The sequence below is a fragment of the Schistocerca nitens genome, chromosome 2 (genome assembly GCF_023898315.1).
Source record: "Schistocerca nitens isolate TAMUIC-IGC-003100 chromosome 2, iqSchNite1.1, whole genome shotgun sequence".
Lineage (NCBI taxonomy): Eukaryota > Metazoa > Arthropoda > Insecta > Orthoptera > Acrididae > Schistocerca > Schistocerca nitens.
The window spans coordinates 185,113,848-185,136,027 of record NC_064615.1 but is presented as its reverse complement, the minus strand read 5'-3'; the positions used below and the strand labels follow the sequence as shown (position 1 = coordinate 185,136,027).

Genomic DNA, 22,180 nt, shown 5'->3' with positions numbered 1-22,180 from the left:
GTCAAGGGGATTGGGTCGCTGTTGTATGGGAAACAATAAAAGAAAGGGTTGTTGGAGAATATGAGCTTGGCAATATGAATGAGAGAGGACAAAGATGGTAAGCATAGGAGGAGAAGGTATACTTGTAGAAGACGGGGAGACACGGAAAAGTTTCACATGATTACATTTTGGTCAGACAGAAGTTCCAAAATCAGATATTGGATTGTAAAGCATACCTAGGTGCGGGTATAGACTCAGATAACAATTTAGTAATGACGAAGAGCAGAATGAAATTTAAGAGAATTGTCCGACAGTGTCATTGTGGAAGAAAGTGGAATACTGAAGCACTGAAGAGTGATGAGACACGTTTGCATTTCGCTAAGGTTGCGGATACTGCGATAAGAAACACCAGAGTGGGCAGTTCCGTAGAAAATAGTGGACATCTCTAATAAGTGAAATCTCAAATGTTGGAGAGACAAACATAAGTACAGGGAAGATAACTGCGAAGAAAGCTTGGGTAACAGGTGAACTACATCAGTTGATCGATGAAAGAAGAAAGTAAAAAAAAGTTCACGGGAAGACAGAAATATAGCAGAGTAAATAAATTAAGAAAGAAATAAACATCAAATGCAGGGCAGATGTGAAGAAACCGAAAAAAATGGAGAGGATTGATTCAGCTACTAGGAAAGGCAAAACAGCTTTCAGTGAAATTAAAAGCAAGGCTGGTAGCATAAAGAATGCAACGGGAATTACACTGTTAAACGCAGGAGATAGAGTAGATCGGTGGAAAGAGTACATTGAAGGCCTCGATGAGGAGGAGGACCTGTCTGATGTCGTGTTACAAGAAGAAATTGGTGTCTGTAGGGATGACATATGGATTTCCAGTATCAGAGTCATAATTTAAAAGAACTCTGGAATACTTGAGATAAAATAAGGGGTAGGTAACAATCCATCTGAATTTCTAAAATCACTGGGGTAAGTGGTAGCAAAACGTTTATTCAAGTTAGTGTGCAGAATCTAAGAGACGGGCGACATACCACCATACTTTCGGAAAATATGATCCACACAATATCGAAGATGGCACTGGAGATAAGTGCGAAAACTATCAGACAATCAGTTGAACAGCTCATGCATCTAAGCTGTTGACAAGAAGAATATACGGAAGAATGGAGTGGAAACTTGAGGAATAATTAGATGACGATCATCTCGGCTTTAGCAGTAGTAAAAGCACCAGAGAGACTGTTCGTAAGTTGCGTTTAATAGAAGCAAGGTTGAAATAAAAAAAAAAAAAAAAGAAAGAAAAATCAAGACACGCTCATGGCATTTGTCGAACTAGAAAAAGCGTTATACAGTGTAAAATGGTGCGAGATGTTCCACATTCTGAGAAAAATAGGAATAAGTTATAGGGATATACGATTAATATATAATTTGTAGAAGATCCAAGAGGGAATAATAAGACTGAAAGACAAGGAAGTAAGACCTCGGATTAAAAAATGCGTAAGAAACTGATGCAGTGTTTCACCCCTACTGTTCAAACTATGCATCGAAGAGGCAATGACAGAAATAAAGGAAAGCTTCAAGAATTTGACTACAAATCGAACCGAAAAGGACATCAATAACAAGATTCGCTGATGACATTGCTATTCTGGGTGGAGAGCGCTAATGCACTGCTTCCTGGATTTGGGTAGGCGCACCGGCCCCGGATCGAATCCGCCTAGCGGATTAACGACGAGGGCCGGTATGCTGGCCAGCCTGGACGTGGTTTTCAGACTGTTTTCCACATCCCGCTAGGTGAATACCGGGCTGGTCTACACGTTCCGCCTCAGTTACACGACTATTTGAACTATTTCATGGCTTACACTAGACGCAGACAGCTGGGGGAATACCATTTACATCACGGGGGGTTCGGGGTAGCGGCAGGAAGGGCATCCGGGTACCCTCTGCAACTAACACTGCCAAATCGGTAATAACAACGCCGACCCCGCGTTGGCGCGGGACAAGGCGCAGAGAAAGAAAAGAAAGAAAATTGCTATTCTTGGTGAATGCGGAGAGGAGTTACAGGATCTGTTGAATGGAATGGTCTAGTGCGTACTGAATATGGACTGAGAGTAAATCGAAGAAAGACGAAACCATTGAGAAGTAGCAGAACTGAGAACAGCGAGATACTTTACATCAGAATTGGGGAGCATGAATTGCATAAATTTAATGAATTCTGCTATCTAGGCAGCAAAATAACCCATGACGGACAAGCAAAGAGGACTTATAAAGCAGACTAGCAAAGAGGGCATCCCTAGCCTAGGCAAATTTGCTGCTATCTAACGTGAGCCTTAATTTGAGGAAGAAATTTCTGAGAAAGTTCATTTAGAGCACAGTGTTGTATGGTAGTGAATCATGGTCAGTAGGAAAACTGGAACAGAACAAAAGCGTTTGAGATGTGATGCTACAGATGGATGTAGAAAATCAAGTGGATTTATAAGATAAGGTTAAAAATGGTTCAAATGGCTCTGAGCACTATGGAACTCAACATCTGAGGTCATCAGTCCCTTAGAACTTAGAACTACTTAAACCTAACTAACGTAAGGGCATTACACACATCCATGCCCGAGGCAGGATTCGAAACTGCGACCGTAGCGGTCGCGCGGTTCCAGACTGAAGCGCCTAGAACCGCTCGGCCACACCTGCCGGCTATAAGATAAGGAATTGTTTTATTTTGCTTTGTTTTAGGGCACAAAAAATACTAAGGCCATATGCGCCCATGTCAGAACCGTAGAAGACAAAGACGAAAAATGAGTTAAAAGCGACTGCAGGTTAAGCCCAATCGACGTAAGGAAAGACACCTAAAAACAGAGACTTAGGGAAAGGTCCATAAAATACGGCATAGACACAACGGAGGTCCTGAATTAAAGATTAAATGTCCTTCGCCGTATTGCTACGACGGATAAAAAGTAAACCGCGGTCGACAGCCCGAGTGTCATTCGCTAAAGCAGCCAGTAACTCAGACGGCAAACGTACATTAGAACGTAAGTGATTAAAATAACGGCATTCCGTCAGGAAATAGCGAACCGTTAAAGGTTGAGGACAATGAATGCAAAATGCTGGGGGAAGCCACATGTGGAAAGCACTGACAATAAGAAGGGACAGGGCGATAAGACACCTATTGAGGCACTAGGAAGTAACCTACGATGTATAGAGTGTAAAAACTGTAGAGGAAGACAAAGATTTTAATACATCTAAGAAATGTGTAACTGCAACTCTGAGAAGAAGAGGTTAGTGCAGGAGAGGAATTTGTGGCGGCATACATCAAACCACTCAGAAGACTGATGGCACAAGAAAAGAGGTCTCAGTAATTTCAGTTTGAAATCAGACTTTGTACGTTGCTAAAGGTTTCTGTCTAGCCACGATTCAAGTATTCTAGTCTATCATCTCTGAGCCTGGTTTGCAGTATATCGGTAGTATTTGTGCTGGATCTGGTTCTCAGGGTTGATTCTACTACCCGGTGTTGAAGCCAACTGGATGATGTTCTTTAAATTTTATTTGTACATCTTTTATCGTTACCCATTTATTTCACAGTTTTTTAGTGGATCACTTACTGTTCTACCTCATAAAACAATGTTTATTAATGTTGGCTTTATTATGATTAGAACATTTGTTAATTGAAATGTATTTCTCTCTATTTTAGTGGATACTGTTTATTTAATCTGTGTTGAAGTAGGTCCACCAGAGTGAAGTGGAACTCAATGGCTTTATATCCCAAGTTAACCTGTTCAATTTCTGATTATAAAATTGAAGTGTTCATTTGTTTGCATTAATTTGGGTTTATTATTGCTAAAGGAACCCACAACAATTAACTGGAGTACCCTTTTAAAAATATTTTTCTCTGATCCAAATGCTAGGTTTTTGTAACCTGGCACTTTACCACTCACAGTTTCTCGCTCACTATATTATTTTTTTAAAAAAAGGCAATGGACTGTAATCGAACTCAGTCTCGTGATACAGAGGAAATTAAATTACCAAATGAGGCACAAGAGGTAGTAAACAAGTTTTCTAGTTAGGTATCAAAATAATTGATGATGGCGTTACTGAAATGTGTATAAAATGAGAACATGAAGCAGCAATTTAAGAATTTGTAGGAAGACTTTCCTGAAAGCATTTGTCTCAACAGCACGGACAGGAAAAGATGAATTTTTGTAATATGATGTTTTAGTTAGTAGGAAGACTTTTCTGAAAACATTTGTCTCAACAGCACGGACAAGAAGAGATGAATTTTTGTAATGTGATATCATAGAAGAATGTTGAAGACAAAATGTGTACATTTGGTGACCAATGAAGATATACTGAATTAAGTCAAAGGGTAAAGCTGCTTATGGTGCAGTTCTGTAGGACCCTTCCAGAGGCATCAAAGATTAGTTAATTCGGTAATGGAGGGAAGTGGGGAAACTTCCTGGCAGGAGAGCTTCTGCAAAGTTTGGAAGGTAGGAGACGAGGTACTGGCAGAAGTAAAGCTGTGAGGACGGGACGTGAGTCGTGCTTGGGTGGCTCAGTTGGTAGAGCACTTGTCCGCGAAAGGCAAAGGTCCCGAGTTCGAGTCTCGGTCCGGTACACAGTTTTAATCTGCCAGGAAGATTTATATTAGCGCACACTCCGCTGCAGCGTGAAAATCTCATTCTGTAAACATCCCCCAGACTGTGGCTAAGCCAGGTCTCCACAATATCCTTTCTTTCAGGAGTGCTAGTTCTGCAAGGTTCGCAGGAGAGCTTCTGTAAAGTTTGGAAGGTAGGAGACGAGGTACTGGCAGAAGTAAAGCTGTGAGGATGGGCAGTGAGTCGTGCTTGGGTAGCTCAATTGGTAGAGCACTTGCCCGCGAAAGGCAAATGTCTCGAGTTCGAGTCTCGGTCCGGCACACAGTTTTAATCTGCCAGGAAGTTTCCTATCAGCGCACACTCCACTGCAGAGTGAAAACTCGTTCTGGAGGGAAGTGGGGGTTTGGTGAAAACTGTGGGGTGAGACAAAGGGTTGAATATGCTAAGCAGGTTCAAATCGACGTTGGCTGCAATAAGTAAACAGAAATGACGGTACTTGCACCAGACCGGCTAGCATACAGAAGTGCAGCAAACAAGTCTATGGACTTAAGGCCACAGCAACCACAAAAACAGCAACAAAAACAACAGCAAGTAACGACATACTGAGTTTATCTGTGGCACATGAAATTTCCCTTCATTGGAAGTCTTAAGGTCGATACAGAGCTAGATCAACACCTCAGTGCTACGATCATTAACATACTGGCAATCTGAAATATTTACAATGATATTTTAGTGCAGTAAAGTAAGTCATAAAACATTCTTTTGAAACGTGTTCACCGGAGGATGGTCCATCATTTGTTAAATCCACACTGGCGGAAACATCTAATGTGCTGATTAATGATGATTGTTCAGCACCTGATATATAATGAGTTCAAATTTGATTTAAGGCTTTTTTTATCATCCCAATGTCTTCAGAGAGCCTGAGAGTCCTCCTGGGGACCATATTACTCAAAAATGGTAAAGGTGAGGTCAGCAGTTATCTGATTATATCGGCAAGTGTTGTAATCTCTTTCACTGAGTCTGCTAAGTAGATTAAGAACCTGTGATTTATGTGTATACTAATAATGCATTTCTTTCTGAAAGTGAGAGAAGTATTATTACAAACTTATATGAGATCGAAGTTTCTAATGATGACAGTGGTACGTACCAATTTATTCCCAAACTGTCACATAACATATTTTACAATGTAATATGCAGATCCAGATAATCAGTATATTTAATCCTTAATGCTGCATCATAACTGCAGACAATATTCACTACTACGATTGCACAGCTCCTTATTGCCGGCCGGAGTGGCCGTGCGGTTCTAGGCGCTACAGTCTGGAACCGCGAGACCGCTACGGTCGCAGGTTCGAATCCTGCCTCGGGTATGGATGTGTGTGATGTCCTTAGGTTAGTTAGGTTTAAGTAGTTCTAAGTTCTAGGGGACTGATGACCTCTGAAGTTGAGTCCCATAGTGCTCAGAGCCATTTTTGAACAGCTCCTTATTTGTTCTTCCACTTTCCATTTATTATGGTGAGGGGGACGTCATTTTCTGCAGCCTTGGGAACTCTTCCTATCTGGCTCTGGACATTGACCAGAGAGTCGCAAAAGTGTTCGGAGCTGAGAGCATCCCTCCCAAGCTATTAGATGTCAAAGAATCCGCTGTTTCCCATTATTGCACAGCAGGCACTTCGGGGACCAGCCTGTCAACTGCAAAATTACTTTGTTTGAAATTCTAGGAGAAATCCTTTTAGGAAAGATAAAATTTAAAAGCCAATTGTAGCCCTCAGAATAGGAGAGCGTGGACCACAACATGAAAGAACATCCGTTTAAAATCCTAGTAATACAGAGTACAATTAGCTCACAGTAACTGCAGGTGTCCTCGTGTAAGACTTTTGCTTGGCTGGGGCTGAGACTTGTCATGGAATGGGAGAGCTTTTCTGTAGGACATTGTTAAGCTTGATTATGTTATTATTATTGATTATAACTCGCAAGGTCTGCTGTAATTGGCGGTGAGATTCCTATATTGGCAGATCCAGCCAGGTTTCAAGTAATTAGGTCAGAATATGCTTGCTGCCAAGACATCAGTGTGTACATACATGCTACTGGGGCGCTGAAGAGTAGACTCTTGCTGCTGAAGCGTCACACAGAAGCACGTCCCCATATTAGAACTGAGCATGGAGGTCGAGTTAGACTGAAAATTTCCAGCCGTTATTCCTGCCGTCTTCCACATTCACATTGTATTAGAGAGATAGAAATGAGCGAGCAATGCAGTCAGTCAACTGAGGGAGACTCAAGGTTGGTTGGTCTAAATCAAATTTAGTTGCTACCATTATGCACTTTGGCGGTTCTAATGGTGTTCGCGCTCATTTTTCTGGGTTATTTGTTTAAACCACTAATCATTTTCACTGCCATATCTGTTGCATAGTTCCATTTTATGCTTTCATGTGTCCCCCCGCCAGTCCCAAAGCTGTATTTAGTGATCACAAAATTTTTATCCACTCAGTAAATGTTTACATGCATAATTCAAATCAAATGGCTCTGAGCACTATGGGACTTAAGATCTGTGGTCATCAGTCCCCTAGAACTTAGAACTACTTAAACCTAACTAACCTAAGGACATCACACACATCCATGCCCGAGGCAGGATTCGAACCTACGACCGTAGCAGTCACGCGGCTCCGGACTGAGCGCCTAGAACCGCTAGACCACCGCGGCCGGCTACATGCTTAATTCATTTATTTGATGTCTTATTGTAATAAACCAAACTGTTACAGTGACTACTGACTTCTTTTGCAATTATATGAGTCCATTCTTAATATGTATGTCTACATCTACATCAATACTCCGCAAGCCATCGTACGGTGCTTGGCGGAGGGTACCCTGTAACACTACTTGTCATTTCCTTTCCTGTTCTGTTCGCAAATAGAGCGAGAGAAAAACTACTGTCTATGTGCCTCCGTGTCAGCCCTAATTTCTCGTATCTTATCTTCGTGGTGCTTAGGCGGAATGAATGTTGGTAGCAGTAAAGTCTTTCGGCACTCTGCTTCAAATGCCGGTTCTCTGAAGTTTCTCCATAGTGTTTCTCGGAAAGAACGTCGCATTCCTTCCAAAGATTTCCATCTGAGTTCCCGAATCATCTCCGTAATACTTGCATATTATTCAAACCTGGCAGTAACAAATCTGGCAGCCTGTTTTGCGTATATTGTGCAAACACGGCGTAAAGGCGATTTTCAAACCGACAAGGAAGATCAAAGAGTGTCTTAGATAGGCAAAGGAGAAAAGGGACCTACTTGCAATGTCGGGAATATATCGCATACCATGCACGTGCGGAAAAGTTTATGTCGGGATGAGTGGACTATCAATTGACACCAGGATCACAGAACATGAGCGACACTGCAGGTTGGGGCAGATGGAGAAATCGGCCGTGACAGAGCACGCACTGAGTGAGACCAACCACGTAATAAAATTCGCCAACATGGAAATTCTGGCTGTAGAGAAGCACTATCACACCGGCTACTTCAGAGAAGCTGTAGAAATAAAAAAAAATGTGAATAGCTTCAACAATAAAGAGGAAGGCCTTAAGGTAAAGGGATCCTGGCTTCCCGTACTGCAGTGAATGAGCGTCGCAGGTAGCAAGAGGAGAGCCGCACCGGAAATGACCGCGGAGAAGCCCTCGGACGTTGGCGCGCCAGGTACATATAGTCTGAGACCGCGAGCTCGGCTCCAGTTCACCACCGGCAGTGGAGGGTGAAGCTTTGACAATGCCAGCCACTCGTGCTGGCGAAACGTCAGTAAAATCATCAGATGAACGTCGGCTGAAGAACCCGAGACAGAAGCCAATAGGCAGTTTGTCAGCCTGTCAGCCTGCTTTGAATTCCTTTGATCATGTGTGGTGTGGTACCTGTACTTCTATGCTTAATTGGGCCACCCTAGTAGTTTTCCTTTGAGAAAATGTTTCCATTGCTTGACATTGCTTTTTCTCAAATTTGTATGATCTTATGAGGAGCTCTCATTCCTTTTAGGTCACCGGGGATCGGGCTTACAGCATCTTGGGTTATACTAAACAGCTCACCCACACCTCACAATATCCTGTGTAAAAAATTTTCGGTTTACTTGCCATCGTCTTCATCAGGAGCAACTGACTGTCGTGACTGCTGCTGTGGTGACTATTCTTAGCTTATAGAGGGCTTGCGACAGGTCGGTGAATATCACCATTACGTCATGCCGCCAGAATATGCACCAATGTTTGCACTGGTGTTCTCAAAGGTCTCGTGGCAATGTAAGCAATTCAGCCGTTTTAGCGCCGACAGCTCGCTTCCACACTCCACTAAGATTACAGCCACTGTTCCATTTGAAGTCGCTTTTGCAGATTCTAATTTCTACTGTTTCTGTAATAAAATAATGCCGGCATGAAGAAACGTACGACAAGATATTAGTTTCATTAAATATTGTTCTGTGTTTATTTGTGAGGCTGTATTTAGCAAGTTCCGATTTCTCGAATTCTTGATTTTTGATCGGAGCTCAGCATCTCCATATCTCCTTATGCTGTCGGGAAATACGAGGTACATTCACGTTATAACAACTCCAATGTTTTTGTCTTCGGACTCGAAGCAAATAGAAATATGCGGTTTGTTTTAAAATACGCGTGCACTCATTGTAAATGCTGGCAGACGCGGCGGCACTGTTCGGCACACAGACCTCTAGGGACAGCGGCGAGTGACGGCTGTTTTCGACACTTAAAATGGCGACGTTTTCATTACGAAACAGAGTGCAGCCATTCATTTTCTCCATTTGCGTGATGTGATACTGATTGAATTTTGTCGCCAGCTGAGTGAGGTATGTGAGAATGGTTCAAATGGTTCAAATGGCTCTGAGCACTATGGGACTTAACAGCTATGGTCATCAGTCCCCTAGAACTTAGAACTACTTAAACCTAACTAACCTAAGGACAACACACAACACCCAGTCATCACGAGGCAGAGAAAATCCCTGACCCCGCCGGGAATCGAACCCGGGACCCCGTGCTCGGGTATGTGAGAATGGCCTCACCGATGTGTCTAATGTTCGTTCGTGGGTATGACTGTGCAAAGCAGGCAGAACGTAGTGTGAAAACAAACGATGACAATCCCAGCTTCGCAGCAGCTGGTATGACGACATGATCGAGCCAGAGCGGAAAGTTGTTTTAGAGGATCGCCGAAAGTGTAAGAAATACGCGGCCACCGAAGTTGGCTTTTCCGTGGGATCTGTGCACACAATCCTGCATGAAGACCTGGTAATGCGAAAAGTATCCTCTAGATGGGTGCCACGAATGCTGACGGACGACCACAAGTATGCGTGCGTGGCACGTTCACAGGCAAAGCTCAAGCGTGATGACGGCATGAATGAGACTGTGGAACAGTGACAATGGATGAGACATGGATACCATTTTTCACTTCTTAAGAGAAGTGCCAGGAGCTCAATGGAAGCACACACACACACACACACAGACACACACACCGCCACCAAAAGATTTCAGGCTAGCGCCAGTGTTGAAGAAATGGCGGTGTACATGTTCTGGGACAGCTATGGTGCAATCCTTAGTCATTGTGTTCCAAGGGGCAGTATGGTGACAAGTGCATCCTACCACGATGTTCTGAAGAACAAGTTCCTTCCAGCATTGCCTGAAAAAACGGCTAGAAAAGGCTGTACGTGCGCACTTTCATCAAGACAACGCACCATCTCATCGGGCTAACGTGATGCTGCAGTTTCTTCGAGACAACAACTTTGACGTGAGTTCTGCTACTCGCTTTTGGTTGTTTCCGACGATGAAAAGCACTCTCCGTGATCACTCATCCACCAGCCGAGCCGCTATTGCATAAGCGATTTTCCATTGGACAACCCAGACACCTAAAGCGCTTGCAGCGACTGCGGAATGTTGGCGTCGACGTTTTGAAAAATGTGTATGGCTGCAGGGGTATTACGTCGAGAAATGACACAAGTTTCAAATTTTAGTGTGATTAGTTTGTGAGCAAAAATTCAGAGGTGCCACGAATTGCTTTTTCTGAGTGCTAGATGTAAGTGGAGCTATACATACCTGCAGTATCTTGCAGCGGTTGGTGGTGCAGGGGTCGTCGATGCACGGCCTGTACATGCCCAGCGTGACGCAGTTCAGCAGGATCACCAGCATGCTGACGCGTTCGAACCACGTGAGAAAACGTTAAGGAAAAATCCAGAAACTGACACGTGCACAACATTAATCACTAATGAAATGAACACACATCAAGAGAATGCTGAAAAACATATGCATGTACAACATGAATCTCCGACAAAAGAAATACTAATTAACACACTCTCAAGTATACTGGGAGTTTCACTTATAATTAGAATAGATAAAGCATGTACTCGTTTATAGGGGAGAGTAGAATGAAAATGAGAGAGATGGAAAAAAGGAACTTCTTTGTTTATTAATTCAAAATTAATCGCCATAACTGTTAGTACATTTATCCCACTATGAAACAAGACGGTCAATGCCCTCATGGAAAAATGTTCGCGGTTGCCTACGGCACCATGACTGTCCCCAGCTGTACGCCTCTTCGTTCGAAGCAAATCGACAGCCACGAATGTCTTTCTTCAGGGCTCCAAAATATAGTAATCGCATGGGGAGAGATCGGGACAATATGTGTAAAGGCTTCCCAGCGAAACGATGCAGTGTGTAGAAACAAGCTTCACAACATGTGGACTCACTGATGTGATTTCCGTATTTTTCGAGCCCTGAAGATTTGGGTGCCTGTTGATTTACTTCGGACGAAGTGGTGTACGCTTGGGTGCAATCATTGTTCCATAGACAACCGCAAATTTCTTCCCTGCAAGCTTTGACGGTATTGTCTTACAGTGTGATAAATGTATTACAGTTAGGGCCATTACTTTTGAAATAATAAAGAGTTTTTTTACTTTTCTCCATCTTCAGCGCTTTCATTTGACTGCCCTTTACATAGATACAGAGTGACTCGCATAATATTTGACTCCCCTTTTCGTTGATTCAATATATCGTAACGCAGTTTATCTCAAATAACGGTAGGCAGCTAGGTACATAATTCTGTCGCATGTTCTGTTTAATACTCTTGATTCAACCGAGATATTGAAACAAGCATATTTTATTATTTTAAATGGAACGATAAATTCTTTAACAGCTTTCAAAAGTTTTCGAAAAGACAAGCAGATTGATATAAAGTTTGTTAACGTTAACGGTGAAACGTATCGCAAAATATATGTGAAATTTGTACTAAAATTGAAAGACAAAGCGTTCGGAATCGGCTACTTCTGTTTATACAGTACCAAACGAGGCTCTCGCACCGTCGATGTGTGTAGCCTATCGACTGTATATTTGTTTTCACAAAGACTATTCAGTTAAACACGAGGATACACAACTTATTTGAAATAGTATAACTAAGCGTCTTCTGTTACGCTAAAGTTGGCATATATTCAGAAGAATAGCAGCTGACCCTCTATCTCTGGTGTATCAAGTAGGATCAAGAGAAAATAAATTTTTTCTTTAGAGCTTAGGTATCTATTCTGGCTGCACGGCGGGGACTGCCACGAGAGTTCCACCTGACGGGGCTGAACCAGGTCGACACTAAGACGCCATTTGGATCCCCGGGATAGTTTTCATTTTGGGCGTATAAACGCCAAGATTTACTAATTGAGCTTGCCGCTAGTGTAAACGGTGCTCATTGTTGTCTGAATGCGATGCAGCCACACCAGTTAGTCTCTCTATTGCATACCGTTTCTTTTTTTGTTTCTGCTGCTTACTTGCAGAGTGTGAACAGATGCCTAGTAAGCCTTTTTTAAAAATGGACCAACGTTGTACCTGTGTCTGAATGCATCCGAATTCCTTGCATGTCCGACACTTACAATGTTGTCTGAAATTCTGAAACCATTTTTACACTCTTTCTCATTCATTTACTTGGTAGCAGGTGCAAGTGGCATATTCGGTTGCTCGTGGTCAATCGTGTTGATGCAATAAAGGAAAGTTTTTCAGGAAACGTAATGCTAATGGCAGAAACAGTGTCATCAGCCTTCAATAGACTTTCTGTGATAAAAAAGTAACTATTAATCTTTCTTTCTCTCATTAAGTCAATGTGGAACATTATTTTCTTTTTAGGAACCAAATAAATTCTCGATATTTACTATCAAATATAATAAAAAATGGCTCTAAGCGCTTTGGGACTTATCATCTGAGGTCATCAGTCACCTAAACTTAGAACTACTTAAACCTAACTAACCCAAGAACATCACACACATCCACGCCCGAGGCAGGATTCGAACCTGCGACTCTAGCAGCAGCGCGGTTCTGGACTGAAGCGCCTAGAACCGCTCGGTCACAGCGGCCGGCCAAATATAATAAAATTAGCGCTAAAGATGATACTGAACAAAGCTTCTAATGGGCAAAACTAGAAATAAAACGAATCATACGCAACCTGTATATTAATCTTAAATGGTGACAACGGTTTCGGAGGAAACGATGCGTAGAATTCACGAACGCCGCATCAAACGCAATAGGTCTTGGAATCGCCTACGATGTAGGCTACCCCGCGATGCGCTACTTCGCATAATGCCGTGTTTCTGCGTTCTGAAGTGCATTCTGTACTCAGTCATACTTTTGCATGGAAAGCAATGTGGATACCACACCACTCTTCCAGTACTTAAAGTTAGTTTTTCTAAACATGAGCCGCTACATCTCCTTCAAGAAGCCTTTGAGTTGGCCGCAGGAGGTTGAGTACACCTAGTTTCCATTATTCTCATCCAGAAAAAATTCTTAGCACTGCTGCGGCAGTCAGGTACGCTATCAGCCACGCTATGGTGTAGCGCAGTTTAAAGTGAAAAATCAACGTTAAATTTTTCCTATTCTTCCGCAAAATCTTACAAAATCAGAAAACTTGTTCCGCAAGCTATTTTGAACGTGACAATTGCTTGAGGAGAACATATGTATTATTCGTTTTATATAATAATATTATTAGCACAAAAAATCATTGTGCTTTATTGTTGTTTTGTCTGCAAACGCTTTGCTAGTTTCGAGTGGTGAACAACTCATTTCAGATGCTTGCATATGTGTGTGGAAAAGATTCGCGCTAACAGACAATCCACTGCGTCAAAATAAGTAGTAACGTTTTACTCTCGAGGAATGTGTTTGAAAAAACAGTGACGTAAGAAAGATGCGTTACGGGAAAAAGCTTGACGTGTATTGGCGCAATTGTATGGACACACGACTACACTCCAGCGGTTAGAGGCTTAAATCTCCGAACAGTTCATAGATATACACTTAAATGACAAAATTCATGTGTCAGCGATGTGTATATATAAAGATGACGGTGGTATCGCTACACAACTTATAAAGGGGCAGTACATTGCTGGAAGTGTCGTTGGTACTCGGATGATTCACGTGAAAAGGTTTCCGACGTGATTATGGCCACACGGCGGCAATTAACAGACTTTGAACGTGGAATTGTAGATGGAACTAGACGCATAAGACACTCAGTTTCATAAATCGTTAGGGAACTCAATATCAGTGTTAAAAATCTGCCGAGAATACCAGATTTCAGGCATTATGTCTCACCACAGACAACGCAGTGGTCGACGGCCTTAACTTAACGACCGAGAGCAGCCGCGTTTGCCTAGAGTTGTCAGTGCTAACACAAAAGCAACACTGGGTTAAATTCCTTTAAAGTCAGTACCGCCATTAGACTGTTGTTTATTTGCAGTGTTACACTTACACGTACACGATCATGATTTCGGCTTCAAAGTGCCATTATCAAGCGTTTTAAGTGTCATACGGTGTCTAACGGGGCATACTCTCTTATTTAAAATATACTATTAGACACATTGTCTAAGGAGTCAAGATGGTATACTCAGTGATAAAACAAAGCAGTAGGCTTTTCCAGAAATATCGACCCTTAGACAATGTGTCTAATAGTATATTTAAAATACGAGAGTATGGAATCTTAGGTACTGTATAACACTTAAACCACTTGATAATGGCACTTTGATGCCGAAATAATGATCGTGTAAGTGTAAATGTAACACTGCAAATAAACAACAGTCTAATTGCGGTACTGACTTTAAAGAAATATAATGACTGTGGCTCCGCATTATGAAAAGCTTATTAAACTGCGTTAAATAACAGCAGAAATCAATGTGATACGTACGACGAACATATGCGTTAGGAGAGTGTTGTGAAATTTGGCGTTAATAAGCTATGACAGAAAATGACCAATGCGAGTGCCTGTGCTAAAAGCACTTCGCTTGCAGCGCCTCTCCTGGGCTCGTGGCCGTATTGGTTGGTCGGTAGAAAACTGGAAAACCGTGGCCTGAGTCCCAATTTCAGTTGGCAAGGGCTGATAGTACGGTTCGATTATGGTGCAGAACCCACGGAAGTCATGGGCCCAAATTGTCAACAAGGCACTGTGCAAGATGGTGATGGCTCTATAATGGTGTGGGCCGTGTTTACATGTAGTGGACTGGATTATCTGGTCCAACTGAACAGATCATTGACAGGAAGTGATTATGTTAGGCTCCCTGGAGACCATTTGCAGCCTTCCATGGACTTCCTGTTCCCAAAGAAAGTTGGAATTTTTGTGGGTGACAATGCACCATGTCACCGGGCCACAATTGTTCGCTATTGGTTTGAAGAACATTCTCGATAGTTCGAGCGAATGATTTGGCCACAGTCCGGAACAGCGCGACTGCTACGGTCGCAGGTTCGAATCCTGCCTCGGGCATGGATGTGTGTGATGTCTTTAGGTTAGCTAGGTTTAAGTAGTCCTAAGTTCTAGGGGACTGATGACCTCAGATGTTATGTCCTATAGTGCTCAGAGCCGTTTGAACCATTTGATTTGGCCACCGAGATCTTTCGCCATGAATCCCATCGAACGTTTATTTCCAAGATGCCAGTTCGTGCACAAAATCGTGTACCGGCAAGACTTTCGCATCACGGTGCAATATTTAGGCAGGGAACCTCCAAGTACCGGTTTAGTGCATGCCAAAGAAGATCAGATACGGTGTCAGGAGTTTTCCCATGGGTTTTGACACCTCAGTGTAGTGATCCTTTTGAATATAGTCAACACATATTTCTCTAACGTGTCTTAGTCAAAACACATGAACGAGTGGCACAAAATAACAGTGAGACTGAATCTGACGAAGCGATGTGCAAAGAGAATGTGTAAAACATGCAGTAGCTATTAGTAGACAGTCTTTGCAAAAATATTAAGTTCGTTAAACGGTAACGTAAATCTGACCAATGTAAATATGAAGAAAGAAAAGCACTTCGAATGAAACTGTTCCTTCTAACACCAAAGGATAAGAGCTTGAGACATAATCTGGTATGCTAGATTAACGATACGTATGCTTTTAGGACGTATATTAATAGCGACGAGTTTTGTCGCGAGCATTCTTCTCAGTAGCGCGGAGTAAGCTCTTCTTTTGCAAAAGCAAAGTGGAGGTATGATAATTAATTGAACCCTCAACTGCCGACAGGTGTTGTTGATACACATCGATGGGGACAGCTGAAAATGTGTGCCCCGACCGGGACTTGAACCCGTGGTATCCTGAGTGGTTGGGCAAATATCTATTAGGTACATCACGTATGTAGGTTGTGGACAGTTGGGAGTGTGGGTCTCACGGGAAGCGCTCAAGGGATTAGTCCCTGCAGTCGCGCTATTCATCTGTGTCGTCGGTGGCTCAGATGGATAGAGCGTCTGCCATGCAAGCAGGAGATCTCGGGTTCGAGTCCTGGTCGGGGCACACATATTCAGCTGTCCCCATCGAGGTATATCAACAACACCTGTCGGCAGCTGAGGGTTCAATTAATTATCATTTATTCTAGAGAAGCTGCACGGTCATGAATGGTATCTGTTATTTCGAGAACAGTTACTATCTTCATACAAATGGAGGTATGTTTGGGCCGTTTAACTAGACCTGGCAGACGGCGATTTAAACAGCGGCGGTTCGGCAGCGCTGCATGTAGCCAGCAGACGCGGGAGCAGAGACAGCGGCAGCCGCGGCTGTATCGGGCGCGGCCACCTGTTGCCGCACACCTCCGCCCCCGCGTCGCCAAACAGCGGCTTCCGGCCGGTCGCTGCCGGAATCACGGCCAGCGGCGTCACACACCGCGGCCGTGGGAGGAGCTCACAGCTGCGGCGCTCACAAAAAGGAAGTAAAAGCGGGCGCGACTCTTCCAAAAGCTCCACCGCTCAGCTGCAGGTTTCTCCCTCATGTAGTAGTCGCCTGCTTGGCTGAAGCGAACTAGGGTGTAACTGGTAATAGAGATATTGCAATCTCTGGAAACCTTTAATATCTACACTACTGGCCATTAAAATTGCTACACCACGAAGATGATGCTACAGACTAGAAATTTAACCGACAAGAAGAAGATGCTGTTATATGCAAATGATTAGCTTTTCAGAGCATTCACACAAGGTTGGCGCCGGTCGCGACACCTACAATCGCGACACCTACAACGTGCTGACATGAGGAAACTTTCCAACCGATTTCTCATGCAGTTGACCGGCGCTGCTTGGTGAAACGTTGTTGTGATGCCTCGTGTAAGGATGAGAAATGCGTACCATCACGTTTCCGACTTTGATAAAGGTCTGATTATAGCCTATCGCGTTTGCAGTTTATCGTATCGCGACATTGCTGCTCGCGTTGGTCGAGATCCAATGACTGTTAGCAGAATGTGGAATCGGTGGCTTCAGGAGGGTAATACGGAACGTCGTGCTGGATCCCAACGTCCTTGGGTCACTAGCAGACGAGATGACAGACATCTTATCCGCATGGCTGTAACGGATCGTGCAGCCACGTCTCGATTCCTGAGTCAACAGATGGGGACGTTTGCAAGACAACAACCATCTGCACCAACAGTTCGACGACGTTTCCAGCACCATGGACTATCAGCTCGGAGACCATGGCTGCGGTTATCCTTGACGTTGCATCACAGACAGGAGTGACTGCGATGGTGTAGTCAACGACGAACCTGGGTGGCAAAACGTCATTCTTTCGGATGAATCCAGGTTCTGTTTACAGCATCACGATGGTCGCATCTGTGTTTGGTGACATCGCGGTGAACGCAAATTGGAAGCTTGTATTCGTCATCGCCATACTGGCGCATCACCCGGCGTGATGTTATGGGGTACCATTGGTTACACGTCTCTGTCACCTCTTGTTCGCATTGACGGCACTTTGAACACTGGACGTTAAATTTCAGATGCGTTACGACCCGTGGCTCTACGCTTCATTCGATCTCTGCGAAACCCTACATTTCAGCAGGATAATGCACGACCGCATGTTGCACGTCCTGTACGGGCCTTTCTGGATACAGAAAATGTTCGTCTGTTGCCCTGGCCAGCACATTCTCCAGATCTCTCACCAACTGAAAACGTCTGGTCAATGGTGGCCGAGCAGCTGGCTCGTCATAATACGCCGGTCACTACTGTTGATGAAATGTGATATCGTGTTGAAGCTGCATGGGCAGCTGTACCTGTACACGCCATCCAAGCTCTGTTTGACTCAATGCCCAGGCGTATCAAGGCCGTTATTACGGCCATAGGTGATCGTTCTGGGTACTGATTTCTCAGGATCTATGCACCCAAATTGCGTGAAAATGTAATCACTTGTTAGTTCTAGTATAATATATTTGTCCAATGAATACCCGTTTATCGTCTGCATTTCTTCTTGGTGTGGCAATTTTAATGGCCAGTGGTGTACTTTAAATACTGTTAGACAACGCATCAATAAACATAGGGTTTACTTTAAACTTTTTATGGACACAAAACACCGGATAAAAACCCGTTATCAAAGACTAAAATATAACACCGCAGAAACAGGCAATATAATCCCAATGGTACCGGCTGGCCGCCGTGTCATCCTCCACCCATAGGCGTTACTGGATGCGGAGAGGGATGTGCTCAGCAAACCGCTATCTCGGCCGTTTTATCATTTCTCAATGAAGTAGCTCCTCAGTTCGTCGCACAAGGGCTAAGTGCATCCCACTTCCCAACAGCGCTCGGAAGACCGGATGGTCACCCATCCGTGCGAAAACCCACTGCGATAGCGTTTAACTTCGGTGACCTGGCGGGAACCGGTATTACCTCTGCGACAAGGCCGTTGGCCGTTATCAAAGACGGCATCATATAATTAATTCTGCTAATGATGTGAAACCATCATACAACTGAAAATTCCTGGCAGATTAAAACTGTGTTCTGGACCGAGACTCGAACTCGAGACCTTTGCCTTTCGCGGGCAAGTGCTCTACCAACTGAGCTACCCAAGCACGACTCACGCCCCGTCCTCACAGCTTTACTTATGCCAGTACCTCGTCTCCTACCTTCCAAACTTTACAGAAGCTCTCCTGCGAACCTGCAGAACTAGCACTCCTGAAATAGATATTGCTGAGACATGGCTTAGCCACAGCCTGGGGGATGTTTGCAGAATGAGATTTTCACTCTGCAGCGGAGTGTGCGCTGATATGTAACTTCCTGGCAGATTAAAACTGTGTGCCGGACCGAGACTCGAACTCTGGCCTTTCGCCGGCAAGTGCTCTACCAACTGAGTTACCCAAGCACGACTCGGTCCGGCACACAGTTTTAAACTGCCAGGAAGTTTAATATCAGCGCACACTACGCTGCAGAGTGAAAATCTCATCCTGGCGTCATACAACTGTTATTCAAGCAATACTAAAGGTGTTCAGCACAGTTGTGAATCGTGTGATTATTGCAACAACTTGTCCCGGGACAACGTTATCCTATTTTCAAACGCTCAAAAAATTATTTTGTGCCATTAGGCCTCTTCACAACTTAAAAACAAACACCAAAAGTGCCTTGTCAACTCCAACCGTAAAAAATAAAAAATCACAAGCTGGTGCATCTCGAGGTACAATTGCAAACCGAAATTATACCTCGGGAACAGTGAATGCGCCGGCTTGTGATATATTTTTGTTTTATGCTTTGAGTTGACAGTGCACGTGTGCTGCTTGTTTTTAATTTGTGACGAGGCCTAAAGGCATAAAAAAATTTCAAGCACTTGAAAATGGTCTAATGTTGTCCCGAAATATGTTGTGGCAATAATCACACGATTCACAACTGCGCCGAAAATAGTCAATATTAATTCTGCTGCTATCTACAGATCCGTTTGGTGCTTCGATATGAGCTCGAAACTGTAGTATAATCTCTTTACGTGTGTAGCTAAGAAACCGTCTCCTTCGCATCCCGCCAGGGGGCATATGCACTCCTCACAGCGACGACTTAAGACCGCACTGAACGCAACTGCACTGCAGCAGAGCGGCATGGCACGACGCGACCAAATACTGTTTTGCATGAAGTGTATTCGTAGTTGCGAATACTGACTACCATCACGTATGCAACAGAACGACGATAGTGAGAATTCGCGCCGGACCGGGACAATAACCTGGATTTCCCGCTTATCGCGGTCGCCTTGCCATTAGGCTATCCGAACACGACTCACGGTCAGGTCCAAACTTCCATATGTCGTCAACCATGTGTCTTCATCCTGAGTCGTACATACATTATGTATATTCCCGTCAGGAGAAACATTTTACTTGAAGTCTCGGATAAATACGATACTGCTGTGTCTGCATTATTCAGAATTACGGTGCAAAGTTCCTTCGGACATGCATGCATGTAGTTCGGAATAATACAGGTACTATAATATCGCAAATATTATTTGTATGAAACCGTACGAGACAGAACGCGGTACTTGGCAGTGGAAGGGCGCGGCCTAGCACTGCGAGCCAAAGTTCACCTACTGGCCAACTATGACGCATCACGCAGCATCGCGTAGTTCAGTTGTCGCTAGTGGGGTACAACAAATGTCGCAACACTGCACATCATCCAGATCGTAGCTCTAATGACGTGCGAAACCAAAGTTTGTTTACCAAAATGGCATCAGACGAGGGAAAGTTAATTGTATGTCTAAGTGTATGCAAAGTTATATTACCTTCAAAATCAACATTATATGTATTGCACCAGGAAAAGTAACATTGCCTGAAACTCTTCGGGCTGTATTATGTCTGTAACTGTATATTTTCTGAATGTGTACCAGAATAAGTTTCGTCAAATAGGCATTTATTGGAAAAGCTTCGTCTCCAACAAGCACTTTAGGTGAACTATCGTGCTTGGTAATTCTTTTGGGCCTTGTATATGAAAAGTATTATTTCCATTTTTGTTGCTAAATCTGACCGTCAAAAGATCCCAGCATCGCTATTATTTCCACTGTCACAAACGTTTACGTATATAAATTTATAGTCTTCTTTTTCACATAAGAAATAAATTATTATCACAGCCACGTCACATCCGTCCATTTTGCTTGGAGGTTGTTGGACGACTTAAATACAAAACTTGCTACGATTCTTCGCGCCACTGCAGTTCAAATGTGTTATACTTAATAGCGGCCCGCTTCCCGATTCCATTCGCCACGTCTTGCAGGTGTGAAAGTAGGTTTTGCACTACAGTAGCAACAACAACAAAAGTGAAGACCTGAATGAACTAGGTATGTGACTTGTGAAGGCAATAGCGGACATCAAACCAAATATAAAAAAGGGGTTGTTAGAAATAAACAGAATCAAATAACTCGTTGACTTATTTTTTGTTTAGCCAAAAACATGGGAAACGCACGAGTTTCAGCTGTTCGAACGTTAACTAAATTATAATATGTAATTTGTCATATATAATATAGATAATACATAATATAAATATATAATATATAATATGTCATTTCAAAAATAAGAGTGCTAATTTTTTTTACAGTCTAATGTTTAGGGTACTGGATGACATGTGATCTCGTTCTGGGGCAATGGTCTCAGAAAGGTTGGGAAAGACTGCTCTACGCAGTATCTAGATTTGAAATCTCAGATTAATATTGATTGAAATTGAAATAAGAAATGTTTATCGGTGATTTTCTTAGATTGCCATAAATAATAGCATTAATTTGAGATTATCAAATTGTGGAATTTGTCAAGTAAAATCCATTTATTATTTCTGGCTGATGTATTACGCTTTTTGTGGCCTGACGCCTTACCACTTCCAGCTCCTCACTTGCGGTCGCTGTTATCTACAGTGCTAGCCAGTAAAACTGCAACGTCTTGATGGCGAATTGTAAAAAATAACAGCAATAGCCAAAGGCTCGTAGACAGTGTTGCACCGAACGGCGACGCTGGACAGAGGACTGGCACCACCTCGTCTTTTTAGACGAATCACAGTGCTGCGTACGGCGTCACGATGGACGTAACCATGTGTGGAGGGTATTGAGTGACCAGATATTGCCAGACTGCATTCGGCATCATCATATGGGTGCGGCACCTGGCGTGATCGTATGATGTATCAATGGACACAAAACACGATAACCTCTTGTTCGCAATGCTGGCAATTTTGGCAGTAGGCATCACATTTCTGACGCTTTGAGGTCTTCGTGGCTTTATCTTTCAATAACATAACGCAATACTACATGCTGTTCTGAACTGCCTCGACAGAGAGAGTTTCCGACTGTTCCATAACCAGCTGATTCTCTAGATCTGTCATTTATTGGAATCATCTTATCATGGCTTGGCGAGAGACTCGTTCGGCTCCAGTCATAAGTCAGAAGATTTTACT

The 22,180-nt window shown here is 43.3% G+C and overlaps 1 protein-coding gene across 1 annotated transcript in view; it reads right to left on the bottom strand.

The window, feature by feature from the left end:
- The window catches only part of LOC126234906 (voltage-dependent T-type calcium channel subunit alpha-1G), a 790,867-nt gene extending 780,177 nt beyond the window's left edge, over window positions 1–10,690 (bottom strand). Inside the window, exon 1 of the mRNA XM_049943646.1 lies at window positions 10,618–10,690. Coding sequence (XP_049799603.1) covers window positions 10,618–10,674 — 57 coding nt within the window. The 5' untranslated portion in view covers window positions 10,675–10,690. The remainder of the gene's footprint in view (window positions 1–10,617) is intronic.
- Window positions 10,691–22,180: the final 11,490 nt, after the last annotated feature.